The following is a 19,987-nucleotide window of genomic DNA, read 5'->3' on the forward strand; positions in this document are numbered from 1 at the left end:
CATAATACAAGTGACTATCTTTGTGCAAGACAGGGAATTCCTCAATGACAGATGCCCATTTTAGTGATCTTTTAAAATTCTAGTTGCTTCTCACAGAGCCTGGATCCTGGTAGGTACTTATTAAACGTGTTTAGCAACAAGAGTAATGAAAAACACTAGCTATAATATATTGAGGTCTAATTTTACCATAGGCCCTGTGTTAAGCAAGTTTTTAAACTTTTTTTTAAATTATGAAACATACAAATGAAAGTTTATGTAATGCATATGGAAATTTTAAGTAATTAAATAAATGAACACTCACATACCAACAATCCAGAGCAAGAATAGAACATTTTTAGTGACTTGAACAGATCCTGTGTTTCCCTCCCCAGAGATATCTGGACTTCTGAGATAATCATTTCCTATATTTTCCTTATAGCTTTACCACATTTGTCTCCATGAACAATATATAATTTTCTTTCACCTTTTATAAAATATTCTACAAATGGACTCAATATTATTCTGTGCTTTTATTTTTTTGTTCAACATTACGTATGCAGAAATCACTCAGTTTTCACTACTGTAGAATATTCCATTACATGGATATATTTAAAGACGTTTGAGCTAATAGTAGTCTGGAAAGGCTGGGCTATGATGAGGTACTAAACAACTCCTAAGGGGAGGAAAAAAGAGATTTCAGGATTAAGCCCTAGAGTGTGCCAACTTTTAGAAGTTACATAGAGGCAAAAGAACCAGGGAAGAAGGTTGAAAGGGGTTTGGCCAGTGAAATGGAAGGAAAATTGGCAGAAAGTGGTGCATGGAAGCCTGGGACGGATAATATTTCAAAGAGAAGTGGGTAGAATGCTATTGATAGCTCAATACAGTAAGGATAGAAAAGAATCCACTGGATTCAACAACATACAACACTGTGGAGATCTCATCAGGGTTAGTTTTGTTGTAGTGGTGAGAGGTTAAGACATATTGGGCTACTGTAAAGACAGAATGGCAGTAGAAGTAGAAGACAGCACGTGTAAACAACCATAAAAAGCAGCAAAGAAATAGTGGTGTTAGGATCTGGGAGGTGGAAGTTTTAAAAGATATTATCAACACTAGAGCATTGTGTATGCTGTTGAGAATAATCCTATAGAGAGGGCACAAGTTGTTGAAACAAAATGAAGGGATAACTCAGAGAGAAGTCTCTGAGAAGGTGAGAGAATGGAATTCAGAGTACAAAGCAAGGGAACAATCTGTCACAGGATGAGGGACACTGTCTCCAACACAAAAGGAGGAAAGATGGAGAAGATGAGGCCAATATTTGAGGGTAGGAAAATGAGGGAGAGTAATCTAACAGGCTCTTTTTTCTCAATGAATTATGAATGTTGTTAACTAAGAGTCAGAGAGGAAAAATCATCTTGAAAAGTGGGGAGGTGAGTTTAACAAAGAGACAGAGTAAAACTACAAAACAATACTGAGTGCCACTTGAAGACTGTGATCACGAATTTAAAGTCAGTTGCTCCATCTGTGTGATTTCTTGCAGGTAACATTCACCTGTTCAAGTACAGGCATAGAGAAGAAATGCAAAAGTTCAACCAGAGAAGGTTTTTGCCAGGCAAACACCTTTTCTCTCTGAAGGAAAGGCTGACATGCATTATCTAAGGTTATAATTATGCTACATCAAAACAGTTCAAAACACAAACTATGAAGTATACAGCAAATATGAGCGTTATGCTAATGGATTAACACTTACAATCTTTTATTCTGACTTAGTTCTCAAGATCATATTGACACCACATTCTGCTCATCAACCTTTCACTGGTTATCTCAATTTGGCACTGTATTGTACTTCCTTTTCTATCAGTATATTTTCTAAAAGTACACCAGTGAGATGTATAAAAACGCTGCAATGATCACTGCTCTAGAAATAGTTTAACATTTTATTTGAGAAAACTAGGTAAAAAGCCAAATACACTTTTTTCCTAGAAAACAAAGGAATTCACTAATGGTAAAGTAGCAATCTTTTTTCATGGCAGAAATAAATTATATAAAATTTAAGTTCTTGATTTGTGTTATACTTTATTTTCTATCTTTTATACATCGCATATACCCTTTGAAGGAAAAGACTAAAAATACAGATTAATACCAAAAGAGATAATATATAATCACTCTTGCTCCAAAAGAATCATATTAGTATAAACAATTATAAATTTCAGATAGATGAATAGGCCACATTCTATAAATACTAATTATTTGCTATATAAATATTAATTTTAACTAACTACTTTTCAAAAGATTTTAACCTAGTCATTTTTTTCTTTATGCCTCAGTTTTCTCATAATGTAGGGATTTACTTCTTTTTATAGATTTACCAGAAATTAAGATGTTTTGTTATTAAGAATTGTCCTCAAAATCTAACCAACAAAGTAAAGTCACATCAAATACATTGAGATTTGTTTTTAAAAAAACAGTGATTTCAAATTACTCACAAGTTTTAAAGTCAGAGGTCAAATTATTCTTTGTGAGGGGCCATCATGGGGACAGATACACTGTCAGTCAGCAATTGCTACCCTGGCATTTTCCCGCCAGTGTTAGAGTAGATCGTTATCTCTTTGGTTTGAACACCAGATACAATTTGTAGTTGGTTGCATTTAGAGTCCACATTGTATGACAAAGATCTACCCGTAAACACCAGACTTACACACAGCACAGGATGCCCATATACCTAAAACCCATCTGAAGCGCTGAACTTCACCCTGAATTCAGTCCAGGGGACACAGTGGAAGCCATGCTGTTTAAATTATTTCTGTCTCCCTTTTTCCCTTTTCTGCTGAGTGTATGTTTCTGCTCCTCAGTTTAAGTATACCTACTCACATTAATAACTAGTAAGAAAGCAAATGAATACTTAGGTAAAGAGACATTTATTAGATTATATCTTCAAACTAATTCTTAAGTTTAGATAAATTTTTTTATGTATGGTTAATTTAGAACTAGTTCTTGTAAAAAAGAATTCCTCCAAACTCTCATACTACTTTTTCCCCACACATTTACATTCCAGAATCGAGGGGAAACTGCAGAGCTGGAGAGGCGGCTAGTAGAGAAGACAGCATCTCTACATGGAGAGCAGACACAGAGCAACGCTAAGTCAGGTCAGCGTAACCTACGTCCACGTTATTGTGATCAAAGTAAAGCAATTACTGGGACCCACAATCTTATGATACAAAGAAAACCGTAACCATAAAATTCCAACCTAAAGATTAACAGACTAAAAACCAAGAAAACCTTCAGGATTTTAGGGACACAATATTTTGCTAATACATTCAAATAAGATAATCAGGAGAGAAGTGTCTGCACTTGCTGCGGCGATCGGTGGAGAACGCTCTCTGGATCTTTGTATTCATTGCCTGGATTCATCACAGCTGCATACACTTCATCATAGGCTCTGCAGACTAATTCTGTAGACTGCTTTATGATCTGCTCTCTATTGATAAACAAACAAAATGTGAACACATAATCTGAAAATAAAACACTGAGAATTATAGGAAAATTTCATGTTTGAACCAACGCATTTCATTTTCATAATTATCACATATATACTATTAAACATTATTGTACAGCTACACAAGTTACTTACCTTGATTTTGGGACAAAACTTTTAGATTTATTATATATTAAACCTTAACCATTAGTATGTAGGTTGCAGGAGGGCAAGACTAAGTTTTCTTCTCTGCTATATCTTAGGGCTAGAACAGTGCCTGATATATAGTGGATCACTAAACAAGAAAGAGAAATGTGACCTACCATCAATGTACTGATTTTGCAAACACGACTGCTAACACATTAAAGAAAGAGGCTTACAATTATCCAAATTTATCAAGACTGCAAATCTCAGAATAACTGATAAACTGCTCTTTCACCTACAGCTTCTACACTAATGACCACATCTCCTAGATTTCTCATCTCTTTCTATCACCAGGCTAAAATAATATGACACTTGCCTACAACAAATAACAGCACTTTCCAAATATGCATTTCTACAGAAGCACAAAAAATAGTAATAGAAAGTTTTAAATCAACTGAAGAAAATGTTTAAAAAAATATCTGGCCAGAAAAAATAGCACTGAGTTCAATAAACCTGCATCAACTCTCTCCATCTTTCCATGACATTTACTTCTTGTCATCCCTAGCTAGTTCTATTTACGTATCACTATATGTAGGGATGAAAACAATATTTTTTTCTAATTTTTACAACTAAATTAAAAATGTGTCATTCAAGCTTTACTCTCAAACCTTCTTTTCTTCTTATGTTTCCAACTTCTGTCAATGGCATAACCATGTTCCATCACCTCGTTCCAACCCTAATAAACTCTTGCCTGGAGTATACAAAAAAACTCCTATCTGGTTTTTCCCTTTCAGTCTCTTCCACGTCCAATCTAACATAAGCACTGCGGTTAGATTAACTTTGCTAAAGCATACCTTTTATCATGTCTCCCCCTTACCCAGGGCCTTCCTTCAAAAGCTTTCATAGCTTCTTCTGATTTCAGAGAAGTCAAAATTCCTTACCCTATCATTCAAAATCCTTTATAATACCTTCTCTATCACTACGCTAATTCTGCAGTCCGGTGCAACTCCTGACTGTTCTCTCTGCCCTGCTATTGCTGACCTCAATTCCTTGTATCACGTTCCTCCACTTGCCTAGAATATCTTTCTCCCACTAACCTTTAAAAGCCCTTAATCCTCAGCAAAAATGTGCTCCCTCATCCATGAAATCTTTCTTGATCTTCAGAGGTAGAAAGAATTATCCCATTTTTGGAACATCCATGACCAAAATAACACCTTTGTAAGACTATGGAAATATGTGTATCTGTCCTCTAAAAAAACCCAAAACTAGTTGGGTGGAATGAGGGAAGTCCACTTATGATCTTGAGTCATCGGCATCCTACTCTGACAGGATCTCAAACTCCTGGTGAATTGAAGCAACTTGACATTTTCCAAAAATTGCTAAAGCTTCCAAAATGAGAGTGGGTAGAAGGAAGATACGCTGAGGAAATTCTGAGCAGACTGGAGTAATGCTACTGGCTGTACCACCTTCTCATTGCAAGGGAGGATGGTAGAAACCAGTCTGAAATCTACTTAACCAGATGAGGCTTCGAGATATTTTTGATTTACCAATTGGTGATCATTCCTATAATTGAGGTTAACAATGAGTGCATCAAAATCATGCAAAAATTATCTTCCATCAATGAAATAGCTGAAAAATACTATAAACTGCTATTTTAAAAATTTGTTAAATATAATGTATCTCTGACACTCATTTTGCAACAAGTCAAATAATGGATTTTAGATATAGCATTTTAAGCTCTTTACTCAAAGCAATAAGACAGATTTTTGGGGGGTGTATAAAGCATCCATTACTCACACTTCACTCAATCTGAACATAGTATATATATTTATACTATGAAAGGAATACAAAGAAACAAGGCTATTCCTTCTCACTAGAAGTTTAAAATTATACTAAAGTACAGTAATGAATATTAAATATAATTTTAAAAATCCAGAGTAACTAGTAAATGTAAAACGTATTGAAAATTCTGAAGTAATGAATTTTAAATTTTATTTTCAAGTTCAAATAATGAAATTTTAAATTTACTAAAGTCTAGTTGTAACTCAGGGCACATTTCTATTTACAAGCTAAACCAGCTTAAAAATATCTGTAACTCACAATGCAGCTGACAAATCATTATAAATTTGCAGTGGAGAGACCAGAATAAAGTTGGCGTTTCATGGCAGAGGGCTTCCTCATTCTGCTCCTCAGTTTAAGAAGCCACTGAGCTAAGGAAGGAATTAAAAAATAAACGTGGCTGTGCTGAACAAGATGAGAGATACCAAAGCTCGTGGAGAAAAAGGTCTTTCACGTAGTAGGAAGAAAAAAGGGAAGGGGAAAGAACTGTTCCTCCTGCCTGTCAGTTAGCTGCTAAGCCAAGAGGGCAGAAACACAATAGAAACGGAGATTCTCCAAAGGGAATCTGAGTCAAAGTCAAACTGTCAAGAGCAAGAACTGTGCCTGACAGTGATTCTGCATTTCTGGACAAATCTAAGAGTTCATTTGTCCCTACCAAAGCCAGGTCTAAGTCCACACACTCATGTTCATTAATTTTTTTCTAATGAATTATGCATGATTGAGATAAACGGTATAGTGGAAGACACTACTGTCAGGAGACCTTGACTCAAGCTGAAGCTTTGCCACTAATTGTTGCCTTGAACAAGTAATTTAACCTTTCTAGTCTAACGTTTGCAATTTAACCTTTTACTGTTGTAAAACAAAATATTGAACTCATAATGTTTATAGTACTTTCAGACTGTAAATTATACCATTCCATTGAGAGAATTTTAATGAACTGCTGTTAAAAACATCTGTGTGCCTTTCTATTCACACACATAAATACACACATGTCCATACATGTATACACACACAAAAACACACCAACATTATTTTGGGGAGTTGGGATCCCTAAATAATTATTTATAATAAGCATATCAGTTATTTGTATATAAATGGGTGGTGTTTTTGAAGTGCTAAAACAGCTTTATTTTCTTGCCATTTTACTACCCCTTTTTTCAAATTTATAGTGTTAATTACTATGTACGTTCATCCTTTATCTTAAAAAGTATATGCATGTATCTGTAGCTCTATCTGTCTGCCTGCCTGCTTGGTGGCTTTGCCCAAATTATTCACTAATATCATGTATGAAATACACAGTCTCAAATAATGATGAATCATTATAGTGACAGTCAATGTTTGAAGTGGAAAAGTTTCAGGTGTTCTCTAACTAAACACACAATGACTAACAAATCATCTCCATCCAGTCATGTACTTCTGAAAACCTGGAAATCCTTATCCACTCATCACCTTGTGGACAAGTAAAGAAAAGCAGTATTTTTTTAGAAGTGTGTGCTGAGCACTGGTTCTAGCATGGGCATCCACCTCAGATTGTACTTACATGCTGTATTTGATCAATTACAGTCGAGCCCATAGCTGACGGATGGAGAGTACTTTTAGAACTGTTTCTGTATGTTAAAACTCTCAAGATTAAGTCCTGCTTTTCACATGACCAAAGGATATGCAAAAAGGCGAGCTGAAAGGGAAAAACTTTTATTTGAATGTAAGCTATGATCTATAGAGTTAGAGCATTAACTTTCTTGGTCTCTTTATGACCATGAAATTCTCATAGGTAGTAATTTGTTAAGTGGTGCCCTATTGGCCTTTGGACAGTTTAATAATCCTCCCAGTGCAAGGATAACTTTCAAAAATTAAAAACATGACTCATACAGAAAAGAATGAAAGAATGTCAAAAATTTAATAACTCATTAATGAGTAAACTACTAAGATGGTAAAGTTGGTTCACAGAACATGTTGAGGAACTAGTCATTTATAGGCATTTGGATAGGAAGGTTAGAATAAAATAGGTTAGATACAAAATGGGTTAATGTCCCATGCAGCAAGAAAAACCATAGGACATGAAAAACCGTGGGACCTGTCATCAATAGTAAACAGACAATCAAACAATGGTACGTCCCCCTAAATAAGTAAGTAATTTCGGATGGGCATGTTAATAATGCTTCAGTATGAAACTGAAAGGACATGCTGTTCTCCCAGACCCCATCTGCCTTATTCTGCAAGTCTTGGAAAGTCTGTCTTACATTTAGAAAGTAGTGTACTGTATCAGTGTATCATATAGCAAAGAAAATAATCACGTGGTTAATTTACTACTAGGAAAAAGAAAAAAAATTGAAGGAGGAGAAGAGCTTGTTACACGATTTTACAGAAGGGGAACATTTTTCAGTTACTTATGCATCAGAATATCATACATTAGGAAATTCAATTTATCCAGTTATAAACGTAACAATGCTATAAAAATCTAGTATTATAAATTTCAAAAATACTAATAAAGATTAACATATAGCTAAACAGAGATATCATTTTCATTTTAAAATACGTTCACTGAAATTAAGTGTACTTTACTTATTTAAAGCACTGAGCTGTGAGAAGAAATGAACTGCTTACTTCCAGAATCAGTGAGCCTGTCATTAATCAGTACTTTAGGATTTTGTTGCCATAACAACATGATACAACTTTCATCATTATCATAAACCCAGCATTTCTAAAAATAGCTTATTTCAACATTCAGGTTCTGTGATCACTAAAATTGAGCTTTATTACAGCACCATAGTTAAGAGTGTAATCAAATGTGCCACAGGAGAAAAGAAATATTAACAGCATAAGCCTGAAAAAGCAAGAGAAAAGATAATATACTTATGAATAATAGACTGTTGAAAGAGTGCACATTAAAGAGTGTATATCACAATATAAACATCAAAGATGTCACAATGGGTCAAGTCAATGTTTCATCCTGGGTCACCTTTCTGTCACTCACAGTAAAATTAAAGTATATTTTCCATGAGACTAAAGCCACATATCTCACATTAAGTGTTATCTATCACATATGCCTAACATTTTTGAGCTTCCTTTAAGAAGAATAATAAAATCTCAACATAGAAAGAGTTAATAAAAATACACTACAGGCTAGTGTTAAAGAAAACAGGATCTGGCAGCAGAAATACCAGATTCAAATGAATGCTGGCTCTGCTTTTTACTAATTGTTTGAGTTGGTTCATTTATTGGACCTTTCTAAGCAATGTCCTCTTCTGTAAAATGGAGATCCTACTTTCCACTTCCACTGGGAAGATGAAGTGAAGTAATCCACTGAAGGATCACTCTGGCTGAGGTGCTCAGATTAGATATAGGGGCTGCTGTGGCAGTGGTGGAGGGGGCAAGGGTGAAAACAGAACATTTCAAAGGCTAAAGTGATAATCCAGGCACAGATGACAGTAGCTTGAACTGTGGAGATGTGGAGGGTAACTGCGGAGATGGTCAAAAGTGACCAGAGTCTCCTCTCACATACTTCTTTCTAGATAAATATTTAATAAAACGGTTCCATGGGAATTTTGATTGACGTTATATTGAATTTACAGATTACTACATGATGTAATCAGTTAGAAGAAAATACCATGTAACCACGTTGGAACACTGAAAATCTATAGCAAACAACACACTTGATGATCAAACATTAGAAATATTCTCATTAAAGTTCAAAATAAGATATTCACACTCACTATTACATCTACTATTTACTTTGGAGCTCCTAGCCAATATAATGAGTTTAGTCATAAATACTGAAAAGAATTAATAACACATTAATTTTAAATGTCTGTACCAAAAACAAAATAAAGCAAACAACTGATAAACTAATAGAACTAAAATGAGTTTTGTAGCTTGGCCAGATTCAAAATTAACATACAAAATTTAGTACCTTTCCTAAATACCAGCAATTATCTAATTAGAACATGTAATGGAAAATAAAAGATCTTCTCATAATAGCCATAGAACCGTTTCCTAAGAATAAAGGCAATAATACATAGAAAATTATATGAAGAAACTATATATCTTTACTGGAAATTCTAAAAGAAGATCTGAATAAATAGGAATACCATGTTCATAGATGGGAATATTCACTAGTGGCTTTCTTATTTCCTTTTTGCTCCGTTTTACATTAGCTTGGTGAATGTTTTATGCGCATTTAAAAAGAATGTTATTTTCTGTAGCTGTGTGTAGTACTCGATCTTTCTATTTGGTTGAGCTAATTAGTGGCATGTTCAGTTCTTTTACACCATACTAGCTATCATCTACTTTTTCTATCAATTACTGAGAGAGGAATGTTGAAATACCTAAATATAATTGTCAATGTATCTATTCCTCCTCAATGCTATGAGCTTATACTTCATGTTTTTTGAAGCTCTGATCTGATGCACATATTTCTTATTATATCTTCTTCATGAATTGATCCTATCATTACTGTGAAATGTCCCTCTTTATCTTTGGTGTTATCTGTCCTGCTGTCTAATTTTTCTGATATTAATATAGCTACTTCAGCTTTCTTATGATTAGTATTTGCATGCTATATCTTTTACCATCCTTTTACTTTTAAACTATTTGTGTTTTATATTTAAAGCAGATTTCCTATAGACAGCAAGATGGCTGGGCTGGGCTTTTTCATCCAATCTAACCAGCTCTGCCCTTTAATTAGAGTATACAATCTTTCCACATTTAATATAGTTACCTATAAGGCTGTATTTAAGTCTATTATCCTGCTATTTGTCTTATATTTGTCCCCTCTGTTCTTTTTTCCTCTTTTTCTACCTTCTTTTGATATATTTGTTTTTTTACCATTTTATTTTTTATCTATTGGCATGTTAAATGATTTCTGTTTTAGTACTGGTTGTAAGATTTATAATCTGATTTCAAACAATATTATACACTTCATGGATAAACTAATAACCTTACAAAATCACAACAGTATATTTCTACTTCCCTCTCACTCCAATTTTGTGCTTTTGTTATCATAACTTTATTTCTATGTGTTACAAATTTTACAAATCACTGTTAGCACTTTTGTTTTAAATGGTCAGCTTTTATATTTAGCATTTCCTGCATTCATCATTCCTCTGTGTAGATCTGAGTTTTTTTCTGGTATCATTTTCTTCCAGCCTGAAGAACTTCCTTCATCATTTCTTGCAATGCAGTATACAGGTGATAAATCCTCTCTACTTTTGTTTATCTCAAAATGTATTTATTTCACTTTCAGTTTGAAAGATACTTTTGACGAGTATATAATCAAAGTTGACATTGTTTAATTATCATTCAGCTTTTTAAAGATGATATTCTACTGTCTTCTGGTTTGCACTATTTCTAACAAGAAGTCAGAAGCATACTCACCATTGTTCCCTGCAAACAATACGTCTTTTTTCCCTCTCTGGCTGCTTTTAAGATTTTTTATCTTTATCATTGGTTTCCTATAATCTGATTATGGTGTGCCTTGTCCCTGTTGGAGTTATTTACCTTCTTAGGTCTGTGTGTTCATATTTTCCATCACATTTGGAAAAAATTCTTCTCTACTTCTTCAAATTTTTTCTGCCCCAATCTCACTATGTCACTCCAGGTTCTACCTACATTAGACCGCTTAATATTACCTCACAACTCATTAAGACGCTTTTCATCTTTTTTCCAACCTTTAATTTTTTTCCATCTGTGCTGCAGTTTGGATGGTCTATTGTCCTGTCTTCAAGTTGACTCATCTTTCCCTCTAGAGCATCCAATTGGCAGTTTAGCCCATCCAGTGACTTTTTCACTTTATTGTATTTTTCAGCTCTAGCATTCCCATTTTGTAAAATTCTTTTTTTCTCTCAATATAATAATGTTTTCCTTTGAGTCCTTGAACACATTTTAAATAGCTGTTTAAAGACCTTATCTGCTAATTATGTAAACTCTGGCATTGGTGAGTCTGTTTCTATTGACAGATTGTGTTCTAGTTGTGGTTCAGATTCTCCTACTACTTCACCTAAGTAATTTTTTATTGCATGCTCAGCTTTATAAATGCTACATTGTTGGTTGTCTGCATTTGTTGTCATCCTTAAGATGGTAAGTTTTGCTCTGGAAGGCAGTTAATTTAGTTAAAGATCAGTGTGATCCTTTAGAGGTTTGTTTTTAAGCTTTATTTTCAGTGTGAGTCTAAAGCTGCTTTTACCATAGGGCTCGATTAACCCTTTTAAGGCCTGGACTTTCTTCAGAGGTCTCTAAAGCATTGTACAAGCTCCCCTTATTTTTCAGCTCAATAGTTTCCAGTAGTTGTTCTTGCCCTGGTAGGTTTTTTCCCCCCATACTTGCTTTATTTTTGTTTATACAGGTATTCCTGATAGTTAAGACAAGTGGCTTAAAAGAGGTAAAGAAAAGAAAATTATTCCATTTACCTCTTAAACATAAAGAAAACAGTTCCTTTGCAAGGCATATGCTTTATTTCTAGTATATATAATAAAAGAAGATTCTTGAATAAAAGAATTCTTAAATTTTACCCACTTTCCTATATGCTCACATTAGGAAGCATCTATAGTCCCTTTATTGCCTAAATTACTCACAGAAATAATTCTTATTCAATAAGAAAAGACACTGAGAACATTTTATGTATGCATAACTGAGGTTTTTGTAGTCCAATGGCCATTTTTATACCATTAAAAGATGAATCCAGGAGTTTGGCATTGAAAAAAGAACACCATTCTTCTAATTCACCGCAAGGAAGGAAGGAAGGAAGGAAGAAGGCAGTCAAACTATAGGACAAGAAGAAGGGAGACAGAGCGGTTGGTGTCCCAAAGGTCCTGCAACCATAGAGACAGGCAAACTTCAGGAGACAGAACTAACAAAACCAAGTGAGACAGGATGAAAAAAGAATGTTTTTCGTTTCAAAGATCTATTTCAAAGAAACCAGTGATATTTAAATAAAATATGAAAGAAAGAAATTGGGGACAACAGTATTAAATTAATTTTGCTTAAAAGTGAATTGCCATTTTGAAAACATTTAAAATTTAACTGAATAAAAGTTAACTCCTATTATTTCAAATGCTTTATAAAAATAAGATCAAATATATACCACGCCTACACAGTAGGAGAAATAAGGACAAAAATTATATTTGAAAATAGGGAAATGTCATCAATCAAAAAAAGGGGGGGAAAAGCACAGTTATAATCTGCTTTAATGTTGAATCTTAGATATGTAAAATACTCTATATTTTCAAGCAAGCTGATTTTTAAAATAAGTAGCCAAACTGATACCATAATTTCTTTTCTTCTTAAAAAACTGAAAAAACATTCACAGGTTATATTTAATTTTAGAATACTTTGAAAATAATATTTTAGAAATTTTCTGAAGGAAAAAGGAGTAAATAGGTACTAACCAATTTCTAATTCTTAGTTGCACTATTATTATTTATATAAACCATGTGCATATCTCAATTTTTAAATGTCATTATAATTAGTAAGAATTTATAACAGGACGTTAGGTACATACTATAAAACCAAAATACTAAATTAAAAGTTCAGATTTTTAAATAATTACCAAAAACTAGGCTCATCTGACTTTGTTAATAAAATAACAAAATTTACATTACTGTTAAACAATTGTTTAACAGTATTAATTGTTAACACTGTTAATTGTTAATACTGTTTAACTATTAATTGTTAAACTGTTAAAACAATAAAAATAAATGGAAAGCTAAAATATTTCTTCAGTAACAGAAGACAAACATGTGTTCTGAATATCATATAAGCTTTAGAAAATCTGAGAAGTCCTCAGAAATAAAGAATTCAGATAGATCCTTAGAAAGTGCTTAATGCCGCAGCTATTTCAACAACTTTATTTTTTAACTCTTACTAAGATTTTAACTTTTACTAAGAAAGGGGAAAAACCTATTAAGAGATATCTCTAAACCAAAGGACATTTATTTTTAAAATTTTTATAAATGCTGCCAAATTGTCCTCCAAAAAGACTGTACTAATTTATACTGTCACCCAGAGTACGAAAATACCCATTTTCCCAGACCTTTTCCGTTAGCATATAATAACAAACTTTTTATTGTCAGTAATCTGATAGGCAGAATTCTCATTGCTGTTTTAATTTGCATTTTTGGATAATTATTATCTTCTCATAATTCATTTGCTATTTGCATTTCTTCTGTGAATTGTCCAAACATAACAGTGTGTGTTTTTCTACTGTTTGTACTGTTTTGTGGAATCTCGTTCTATATTAAGGATAATACATTAAGAATAATTTGGCTGTTTCATGATTTTAAAATATTTTTCCAAATTATTTTTCATGTTTTAACTTAGTTTATCTTGTCTTTTTCTACAAAAAAACACTTAAGAGTGTTATGTAGGCAAATCTGCCCCTTTTTTCCCTTGTGGCATCTGGGCTACATGCCATGCTTTAAAACACATTAAAATTTCCCCTCAATCATTATATTATGAAAAGAATAACGGTATGTTTTATATTAGTAATGTTCCAAACAACTTAACATTCAAATATTAAGTACTGAAACATGGTTAAATCTAAAAAAATTGCAGGTATTTGGCTAAAAAATTAAATAATTTAAGAAATACACACAATTTGAGCCATGGAATAATGGAGCTTGTTTTATAATCTCTCGGGTCTTTAGAATTCTTGCTATGTAGACAGTATGAGATCTTTTAGAATAATAAAATATGAATCAAAAAAATATTAAAATCATTTCTGCCTGTTGAGCCAAAAGCTGCCTCCTCCTTCTTTATTGCTGTAGGCCTACTCTGCAGAACACGAGAAAACAAGTCACCACCTCTGCACTACTACATCCTTTCTTGAAGCATTTTCTTCAAGTTTCACAGTTTTCCTTACTGCACTTTTTAATGTAATTATCTGTTCACATGTCTAACTGACCCATCAGACTACATAATCCATGAAGACAGTCCAAATGTCTTTTCAATCTTAATCCATAGTGCCTGTTACATAGAAAGCACCTAATACACAGCTGGTTGAATGGAAAGAAAAAAATGTATAGATGTTCTCTGATTTCATACTTATAGATAATTTACATTTGTCAATATTTTCCTTAAAATCAAGACAGTCAGACAATAGGATCTCTCAGTTTCTTCTAATTGTAATAATCTAATATTTTAGTATATAGTTCTTTATCTGGAACACATTCCTGATAAATATGTGATACCGGACAATTTTGTAATGTATCTATAGAAACTGCTTAGATCCGAAATAGTCTACACAGCACACCATCTACACTGCACAATGAACATGTTATGGCTCTTTCATGACATATTCAATGTCGTCTGACATGTTTGTTAATATAAGGGAATTTGGTATTAAGGCTATGTAGCTCCAATTATATTCACATCAATTTAAAAAATCATTCACTAAATAGAGATTTTGGAGCTAGATACATGCAAGGAATAAGTACAAACAAGGCAGGGTCAGATCTCTTAGGGGTACTAAGAAAAAGGTTGAGAACTATAAATCTTCAATGGTAAATCTATTCTTGAAAATAATTTTTTTCTAGGAAATGTGCTTGGTATTTAAAAATATGTGAACCAACTAACTGGGACCAAAAAAATACTTACTTCACTGTGGCACTTAGAAGAAAATTCAGCTGGGGCATTAACAGGTTGTCTGGGGCTGACAGATAACGATCAAACTGAACCTAAAAGAAACAGAGAAATGTAACACATAAGGTGCATATATTTGCTAATAGACATCTCAAATATAACCATCTCTTTAAAGGGTTAAATCTCAGGAAAAATCTCATATTTCAAATAATGATTTCTTTGTGATCAAAATGAGTTATTTCTCAAATATGCTAACCAAAACTCCCTAAAAGTGCCAAACTTTTCAACGTAGTCAATATCAGCAATACATACTTTTAAAATTCTGAATCCAAGCCATTCATCTTAGTCTCCCCCACCAAACTTCTGAGTTTAATACTCTGATACTTATATCAAGAAGTAAAGTCATCAGATTTCAAGTCTTAAATCTACTGTATCTGTTAATTATTAATTCATCTATTCATTCAACTAATATTTATTAAGTACCTCCTATAAGGTGTATTAGGTAATGTAAATATAATGGTGCGCAAAAGAGGAGAGTCCCTCACCTCATAGAGCTTATGGCCTAGTGGGAGAGGCAGGAAACAAACAATAATGTAATTAAATATGTAACTATAAACTGTGTGAAATGCTATAACAGAAAAAACCAATGTACTATAAAAGCATAAATCAAGAGGACAGATTTATGTCTCTGTGTTTGGCAAAAGCATCTCTGAGGAGATGACACTGAAGTGAGAACTTGAAGATGAACAGACATTAAGTAAATGCGTGTGTAGCAGGGGTTCAGGGAGTGGGGACAGCATGGATGAAGGTGAGAAAGAGAAAGTGAGAAAGAGAATGCTAATAGAGGTAAGTTACTGTAGGACTTGTATGCTTTTTCAAAGGATTTTAATTCCTATTTTAAAAGCATTAGGAAATCATTGAAGTAGGGGAATTACCTAATTTAAATTTTAAGAAGTTAAATCTGGTTACAGCAAGAAGAATGGAATGGAAGGTTGTAATGGTAGATGCAAGGACACCAAATAGGTAGCTATTGCAGCATCTTAGACTGCAAGGGCAATAAAGGTGGACAGAAGAGGAGATGCTGCAGAGAATTAAAATCATCAAGATTTAGTTATTGATAGGATGAAGGGGTTGACTCCCAGATTTTGAATCTGTATAATTTAATTCAGTGTTGTTATAATTCATAACTGTATATTTGTACATTTATTTAGTTGTGTAATAGCCACATCCCTTACTAAATCATGTCTATTTTCATCCCAGTTCTTAGCATGATGCCTAGAAAATAGGAAACACTTGATTAATAATTGTTGAAATAACAGATGGATAGATGTTCTTACCACTTTATGAGTTAAGAACACTTGGAAGAGAACCTGGCATTAGCGGGTGGGGAAGAGTTAGAAGAGCTCAGTTTTGGATATCCTGAACTGCAGTGCCTTTGAAGCATCCAAATGGAGGCAACAGTTAGATATAAAATGATGGCTCATACACAAAACTCAATCAAGATTTTGTTTCTTAAGAGAGATATAAAATATTCAACTTAACTGTTTTTAAAGTTTAAGACCAAGTGTACAAGAATTTGTAATGAGATTTAAATATATTTTGTGGGTTTCTACTATGGATTGGATATGTGTCGGGGGAGAGGAGAAGCAGAGGGAGGGAAACAGTTATTAAGTACTAACTAAGGTTACTGCTCTTTGTGTAGACATATGTCCTCATTTGCGGGGGTAAACACCTTGAAGTGGAATTACTACGTAGTATGATGAATGTAACTAAGCAACTTATTTTTTTTAATAAATCTAAAATTTATTCATTTTCATTTATTTTTATTCGAATGTTTTAGAACCAAATCTTTGCGTTTCTAGAGTTTTTACTGTTATGTTTCATATATAGCAGTTATGACTGTTACTTTTATGTATATTGTCTTTTATCATGACATAATGTTCTTTATTCATCCTATTCAGTTTTTGAAATTTACCTTGTCTAATATTAATATTGTCAGCTCTGCATTCTTTGCATTTGTTAGGTAACTTGTCAGTCTATTCTTTTATTTTCAGTTAAATTTAGCTCTGTAAGATGGACAGGAAAACCCTGGAATCAAAAAGTTATCCAAGAGCACTATTTATTAAAGTGAAAACATTGTGGTAGTGAGTACAAGTATTTAAACACCTAGGATAAGCAGGATAGTAGTTAAGTGCATAAGTACTGGGTTGAACGGGGTTGTTAGGAGGATTAAAGAGTTAATACATGAAAAATGCTTGGCATGCTCAAAAATGTTAATGGCTGTTGTTGTTATTCATTGTTGTTATTATTACTACTACTAGTGGTATTATTATAAAGCTTCCAAGAGGGTAATTCCTATGAGGGTTAAATGAGTGTCATCCACCTGATGGATATACATGATATACAAAGTATATAGTTAAGACATGGAAACATGCTACAAAAAGTTGCACTCATACAGAAAGGGATGTGCAAGCAAGGTCTTCACTTGAAAGGAAGGTATTAAAGTGGAGGTACACACTCAAGCGTAATATATTATTTTTAAGACTGGAATCCAATTTCAGTTATCCTCTCAAGACAAAGTTAAGAACTATAAGCCAAGGAGTGCTGACAGGAGGAAGTCTATAATGATAAACAGCCTAACTTCTTCACATCTGCCACTCCTATTTCTCCATTAGGTTAGGAGTAAAACTCTGAAAGTGAAGAAAACCTAAACAGAAATGATGCAACTATTATGGTATGGTAGAATATTACCTACCACAAATGTATGTCTTGGTCAGACCTCTTTAGTTAAAGGAATACATGCACAGTCATTATTCTTGGACCCCATGTGAATACAGAATATCAAGAGATAAATTACCACACAGGACAAAATTACCAAAAAAATTAAGAATAATGTTCCATAAGGAAATCTATACTGAAATGCTTTATTATGCACTTACCATTGCAGCCTTCAATGCCACAGAATCTAGATTGGGCAAATTAGCTAAAGGGCCCTGGAAAAAAAGGCAAAAAAAAGGTGCTATATGTTTCAGTTCACTTATGAAATATAGTCCAATAGTGGATTGCCCAAATTTGGAAATTTAGCTTATTTCCAAAGAACTCAAGTGTCATCTCTTCAACCTCAATTAGAGCAGGGACTATGATTTGCTCACTTTTGTGTAACTAGTGTGGGAGATGGGAATTGGCCACCCCAAGATATGTCTCTTTGGCATGAGGATTATTTTAGGCTGGTTACTTTTAATAAACAGCAGACAGGAAAGGAGGCTCTGAGGAGTAGAAGTTACTTACCCTTTGTTAAGAGACATTTACATTGTAAAGGAAATCTCCACCTGTAAAGGTGTCTCCCTCTCTGTACCAGGAAGAACTGGGGCAGATGACCTTATCTCTAGAAACTCTTAATCAATGCCAAAGGCAAGGACTTAAATCTGCATTTGTTTACTGTACTTGTGTGGTAATCTCCCATGATCAACTCCCCCTCCACCCCCAACATCCTCCTTTGCTGAAGATGATATTTAAGGTGGTGGCTTCAGCGATTTTGGCCAGTTGCTCAGTTTGCCTGAGCCTCTCCCATGTATACATGTTATAAAGCTTTGTTTAATTTTCTCCTGTTATTCTGTCCCATGTGAATTTAATTCGTTCTCCGGCCAGAAGAACCCAGAGATGGTAGAGGAAATGTCTTCCTCCCCTACACAAGCATGAAGGCACTCAATAGTATTTGTTGGGGGGAGTGATAAGCACATACGTTTATTAATGATGGAAATGCCAGGATACTTCAGAAGTACTCATAAGCAAGAAAGAAAGGCAATGAAGCATTTAGAAAATGGCAGTGAAAGGCTTTATGAGTTTTACTCTGACAATTTTTGATAGTATAAGAAGGGCAGCAGAATTGGTTTCTACTGGTAGAAATTTGCTTACTACTTTAAGTCAGAACTTGTGATTTATCTATCTATCTATCCATTTATTCTGAGGAAGATTTGCCCTGAGCTAACATCCACTGTCAATCCTTCTCTTTTTTCACTTGAGGAAGATGAGCCCAGGCCTGAGCTAACATCTTTGCCAATCTTCCTCTATTTTTTCTGTATGTGGGACACCACCACAGCCTAGCTGGTGAGTAGAGTACGTCTGTGCCTGGAATCTGAACCCATGAACCCAGGCCACTGAAGTGGAGCACACAGAACTTTAACTACTCAGCTACGGGGCCAGACCCCAGAACTTGTGATTTTTGAAAGCTTCACTTAAGAGTTCCTGGGCTATAAAATACTCCTCATGTTAAAGTCATTTAACAGAGTTCTTTGCTTTTTAAAGAAAGATGCTTACATAAGTTTTCTAAGTTTCCCACCACTCCATTATCTATTTCTACTGGAGCACTAAAACTTAAGATCAAGTGCTGGCCCCAGAAATATTTACCTTTCCAAAGTAATAGACCACGATTTACTAAATTAAAAAGGGAATGAGTGCTATTTATACAGTAATCTATGCATTCAATTAACTGATAGTGATACAGGACTCTGAAAAATTTACCAGTAAGACTGATGTGGATTATTTTAGGCTGGTTACTTTGAAAAACTGCAGATGGGAAGGAGGCTCTGAGGAGTGGAATTTGCTTGCCCTTTGATGAGAGATATTTGCATTTGTGAAGGAAGTCTCCATCTGTGGGGGTGTCTCTCTCTCTCTGCACCAGGAGGAAGGGGGGATGACCTTATCTCTAGAAACTCTTAATGGGGAAGGCAAGGACTTAAGTTGTTTACTGTCTGGTAACCTCATGTAACTGACACCCCCACCACCAACATCCTCCTTTGTCTTTAGCTGAAGATAATATTTAAGGTGGTGGCTTCAGCCATTTACTTAATCCGGTTTGATTCTTATCTAAAAGTTATAGGACCACCCAATAACCAGACCCCAACTGTACTGATACCATTTTAACGACTTTTTTTACATATTCCTTCCTTCATCTTGTAAAGAGATAACTCACATACCTAT

General features: G+C 34.0%; 1 protein-coding gene across 1 annotated transcript in view; it reads right to left on the bottom strand.

Moving 5' to 3' along the window:
* Positions 1-490: 490 nt before the first annotated feature.
* The window catches only part of COG6 (component of oligomeric golgi complex 6), an 83,266-nt gene continuing 63,769 nt past the window's right edge, over positions 491-19,987 (bottom strand). The window contains exons 17-19 of the mRNA XM_014732056.3: positions 17,947-18,000; positions 15,023-15,102; positions 491-3,454 (exon numbers count right to left, since the gene is read on the bottom strand). Coding sequence (XP_014587542.2) covers positions 3,307-3,454; positions 15,023-15,102; positions 17,947-18,000 — 282 coding nt within the window. The 3' untranslated portion in view covers positions 491-3,306. The remainder of the gene's footprint in view (positions 3,455-15,022; positions 15,103-17,946; positions 18,001-19,987) is intronic.

This window comes from Equus caballus, chromosome 17 (assembly GCF_041296265.1).
Source record: "Equus caballus isolate H_3958 breed thoroughbred chromosome 17, TB-T2T, whole genome shotgun sequence".
In the NCBI taxonomy this organism is placed as follows: Eukaryota; Metazoa; Chordata; class Mammalia; order Perissodactyla; family Equidae; genus Equus; species Equus caballus.